Here is a 3,951-nt window from a genome sequence, read left to right as displayed (position 1 = left end):
GTCTTTTCCTTAATGACTACTTTGCTTAGCCGGAGACTTAGAATTATTAAATGAGGACTACCTGTCCTAGATATATACAGTGGTACAAACCTGCATATCCCGATAAACCATCTCATATTGCTGGATCATCTGGCGGCTTATCTGGCTGCCATGATACACAATGGCATTCAACTCGGTCCAAGTGCGGAACTCTCGCTCCCAGTTTGTGATGGTAGAAAGTGGAGCAATGATGAGAAAGGGACCTCGAAGACCCATCAGATAGATCTCAGAGAGGAATGTAATGGACTGGATCGTCTTCCCCAAACCCATTTCATCAGCCAGAATGCAGTTTTTCCTGTAGAAATGCCACAAACAGCCATTACAAAATCTTGGAAGCCCTTCTGCAAACTATTCCTTTACCAATGGGTGAAGTCCCTCGCAGACTAATACTGACACAAAATATTGCCTATGGGAGTTCTTTTAACCAACTTTTTATTCGCTCTGCCTAATTGACAGCAACCTTCTTTGCTCTTGAGATTTATTTCCACACTCTGTGATAATGAACAATGCATATCAGCGCATATGGAAAATTAGCTTTTTCTTGAAGAGTCTATTCATCTTGAGAATTTAACCCTTTTGCAGTTCCTAAGCAAGGCTTCTTTCTCAATTTTTCCCTTCCCTATCCAGTTACCTCTTTCTTTCGCCTCATTCACATCCAGTTTTGTTCTCCCGTTCCTCTTTCCTTCCCTTTCCAGTGCAGCTATCCCTTCTCCTTAACTCATCTCCAGCCTGCTTTTTTGTCCTTTTTTGGAGTTTCTGCTGAAAGGAGGGAAGGTAATGTGTGTATAATGTGTTTTTGCATGTGGGAGTTGTTTGTGTATGATAAAATAAATGGTTGGTAAATGCCAATGAGAGATTAATTAATTTTATAAATGGGACATCTTATTTACAATGAATTAATTTTAATTAGACATTCATTCAGCTAGTGTCCTTTTTTCCCTTGCCTTGTCTTTTATTGGAATATGGATTTGGCAAGTATATAACCACACACTCATAAATCACACACAAGTGTGACACGCACATACATTCACAGGAGACAGGAAAAGCTCCATGTCTACTTCTAGATGGAGATGGGACCCTTGGCTGACCAGATCCTGCACAATCCAGAGGAATTTTATCAGTGTTTATATATTTTTCTATCTACTCTTCCTTTGGGCAGAGGAGCAATAAACTCAATGTAAATATCTTTTCAGGTAAATATGGTAGGCCTAAAGAGGTATAGCAACATCATATGTACGAAATGCTGAGTTAACTTCCCAAGTTCCATGTTTCTAACTTCCACACATATTCTCTGAAATGGTTAAAATAATTTGAAAATGTATGTAAAGGTGTGCACCCACATCTACACCCACAGGCAGGGTGTGATCCAGAAAGGAATTAAGAAGGCAAAACAGAAACAACTCCTGGGACTTCAGGAATAATTTGTCATATTATTATCCCCACTGGGGATGCCTCTCTGCAACTCACCTGTTGTACCAGTTAAAAAGCAGCCAATTCATTCCCTCCAGCTGGTATTCTCGCAATTGGTTGTTGTTCTTATAGTCCCGAGACTTCTCTAGCTTTTGCCAGGACTCTGAGGCAGGACGGTCCTAAGACATAAAAATGAATTAGGGAAGGAGGGAGGGAGGAAGGAAGCAAAGAAGCAAGAAAGGAAGAAATTGTACTGATCAAGAGAGTCCCTGACCAGTTTGGGTTAATAGACATATTTGAAAAATGGTGAGGAGTATGGAGTGTGTAGAGTGTCATTGTAGATATACTACAACCTCCCTTGCCACCAATTTACCAGAATAAGAAATTTGATCTCTGCTACATTCTTTTGCTCTCTCTATAATTCATGAATATTTACCAACAAAATATAAGAAAGCAGCTACTCATCATATATATTGTCTAAAAATAATGATATAGTCTATGTACTATGGTAGAGAGGGGGCAATGATGAGAAGTGGACCTCAAAGATCCACCAAGTAGATCTTAGGGAAGAATGTAATAGACTGGATTGCCTTCCAGAATATGGGTAAATCTAAAAGGACTTAGCTATTTCTGATTGTTTAGACTACTGCAATCAGTTCTATATGGGACTGCCTTTAAAGATATCTTGAATCTTCATATGGTCCAAACTGCAACACAGCAGTATATTTCCAGTATTCACTGATCAGATTCATTATGTATTTGCTGCAGAGTCCATATTGGCTTTAAATATATCAGTACTAATAAATATATAAACCATTTATGGCTCAACACAAAGCTATTTTCAAGCATTCAGCTCTTTAATCAGCCAGAGCTTTTTTATCTTGCCAGGAAAAGTAGCAGGTGATGCCCTGCTTTTGGAAAGTGGAGGAGGCTGAGGCATGAGGCACTGTTATTTCTAGCAGTATCAGGCATCTGGAGTCGTCTCCCACTATAAATTACACAACCCCCAATTTTAGTTACTTTCCAGAAACAATTGTCTTTTGGATTGTTTTGATCAACTGGTTTTTGGATTTTAGGTTTGTCTTTACTGGATTATCACTATTTTAACTTTATATTATTAGAAAACCAAAGTGAACCTTATGGGAGTGAACTGGGATATGTGTGTGTGTGTATTGCTTTGATCAACAAGCTATGGATTGGAAGCATGACAATTAAGTGAATATATCAGTGGCTTCAAAATCATACTCAAAGAATGCTAATATGTGTTCCTCATCAAACTGAAGGGATTGTATCGGCTAGGATCTCACAAGGTTCAAGTCTCAGCCTTGTGTGGTTCAACATCCTTAATAATGACTTGGATGACAAGGTGAATTAAATGCTTCTCAGATTTGCAAATTTCTTGGCAATTTTGATAAGTATTCTTTCCATTTTCTAATGGATAGAGATAGAAATGACATTTTGATAGATTAGAGAAATTTAATAGAGACAAATGCAAAGTTACACATATAGGAAATAGAAATAAAATGCATTAATTCCCCCAAACAAGGATACTTAAGATCTAGGGACCCTGAGAAAACTTGGTTTTCTTTCCTTGTTTTGGCCAAAACCCACCCTGTGATATCTGTCCCACAAATTTCCCCATGATAGATTAAAAAAAAACTAATCCATATCAGAGGTACTGCTATAGTTCATAATGTTGTGGCAGAAAAACAAAGAAATGCTGTAATACTATCTTTTGCAAACCACATAATGAAACAGCATCAAAAGAACATAAAAGAAAATATATAGAAATCATAATTTATGAATAAAAGTATAAAAGAGGCTGAAAGGTGGGGGAGCTTTTTAACCAAAATATGGAAATCAGTAGATCTACTAAATCAATAGATCTATATAAGATAACAGAATTATATATAATTATAGAATTAAAGTATCCCAAAGGTGTTTTTTTCACGAGGCAACTGGATTTTCTTGTTTTTCTTTGAAGACGTTTCGCTTCTCATCCAAGAAGCTTCTTCAGCTCATAATTAAAGTACTTTTGCCCTTACTTAAACATATTTCTTGAGCAAATATACATAGAAACATACATAAAATATATCTAATTGCCAATCATTATCTCAGTGAGAAAAACATACTCTGTAAAATATAAGGAAATATGTTTTTGTATCAAGTATTTTGAAAGCAAATATATTTTTGGAAAGGACAAACAATAAAATTGTATGTTTATTTATTGGAAGATAGTTCAGTAGAACCATAGGACTGCAACCTAACTGTGTGTGTAAGTTCCAGTGCTTGTGGCACTGGGAAACAGATTGGAATTTTCATGAACAATATGGGATGCTGTCTTCAATGTAGAAAATACTATTTCTTCCTTTACTTTGTACTCTGACTGGCACAGTACAAATGGCGAAGGCATCTGAAGGAAGACAAGAGAGGAATGCTCAGAGCTGCTCGGTTTAAGTACCAAGGAAAGACACAAGAAAGAATAGCAGGATTAAAAAAAAA

At 36.8% G+C, this 3,951-nt stretch overlaps 1 protein-coding gene across 1 annotated transcript in view; it reads right to left on the bottom strand.

Annotated features, from left to right (window-relative positions):
* Positions 1 to 3,951, bottom strand: part of CHD6 (chromodomain helicase DNA binding protein 6) — a 134,609-nt gene that overhangs the window by 45,518 nt on the left and 85,140 nt on the right. Inside the window, exons 13-14 of the mRNA XM_029283703.1 lie at positions 1,507 to 1,628; positions 91 to 334 (exon numbers count right to left, since the gene is read on the bottom strand). Of these exons, the coding sequence (XP_029139536.1) occupies positions 91 to 334; positions 1,507 to 1,628 (366 nt within the window). The remainder of the gene's footprint in view (positions 1 to 90; positions 335 to 1,506; positions 1,629 to 3,951) is intronic.

This window comes from Protobothrops mucrosquamatus, unplaced genomic scaffold (assembly GCF_001527695.2).
Source record: "Protobothrops mucrosquamatus isolate PMUCROS unplaced genomic scaffold, P.Mucros_1.0 scaffold194, whole genome shotgun sequence".
Classification (NCBI taxonomy): domain Eukaryota; kingdom Metazoa; phylum Chordata; class Lepidosauria; order Squamata; family Viperidae; genus Protobothrops; species Protobothrops mucrosquamatus.
This window is presented reverse-complemented; position numbering and strand designations above follow the sequence as displayed.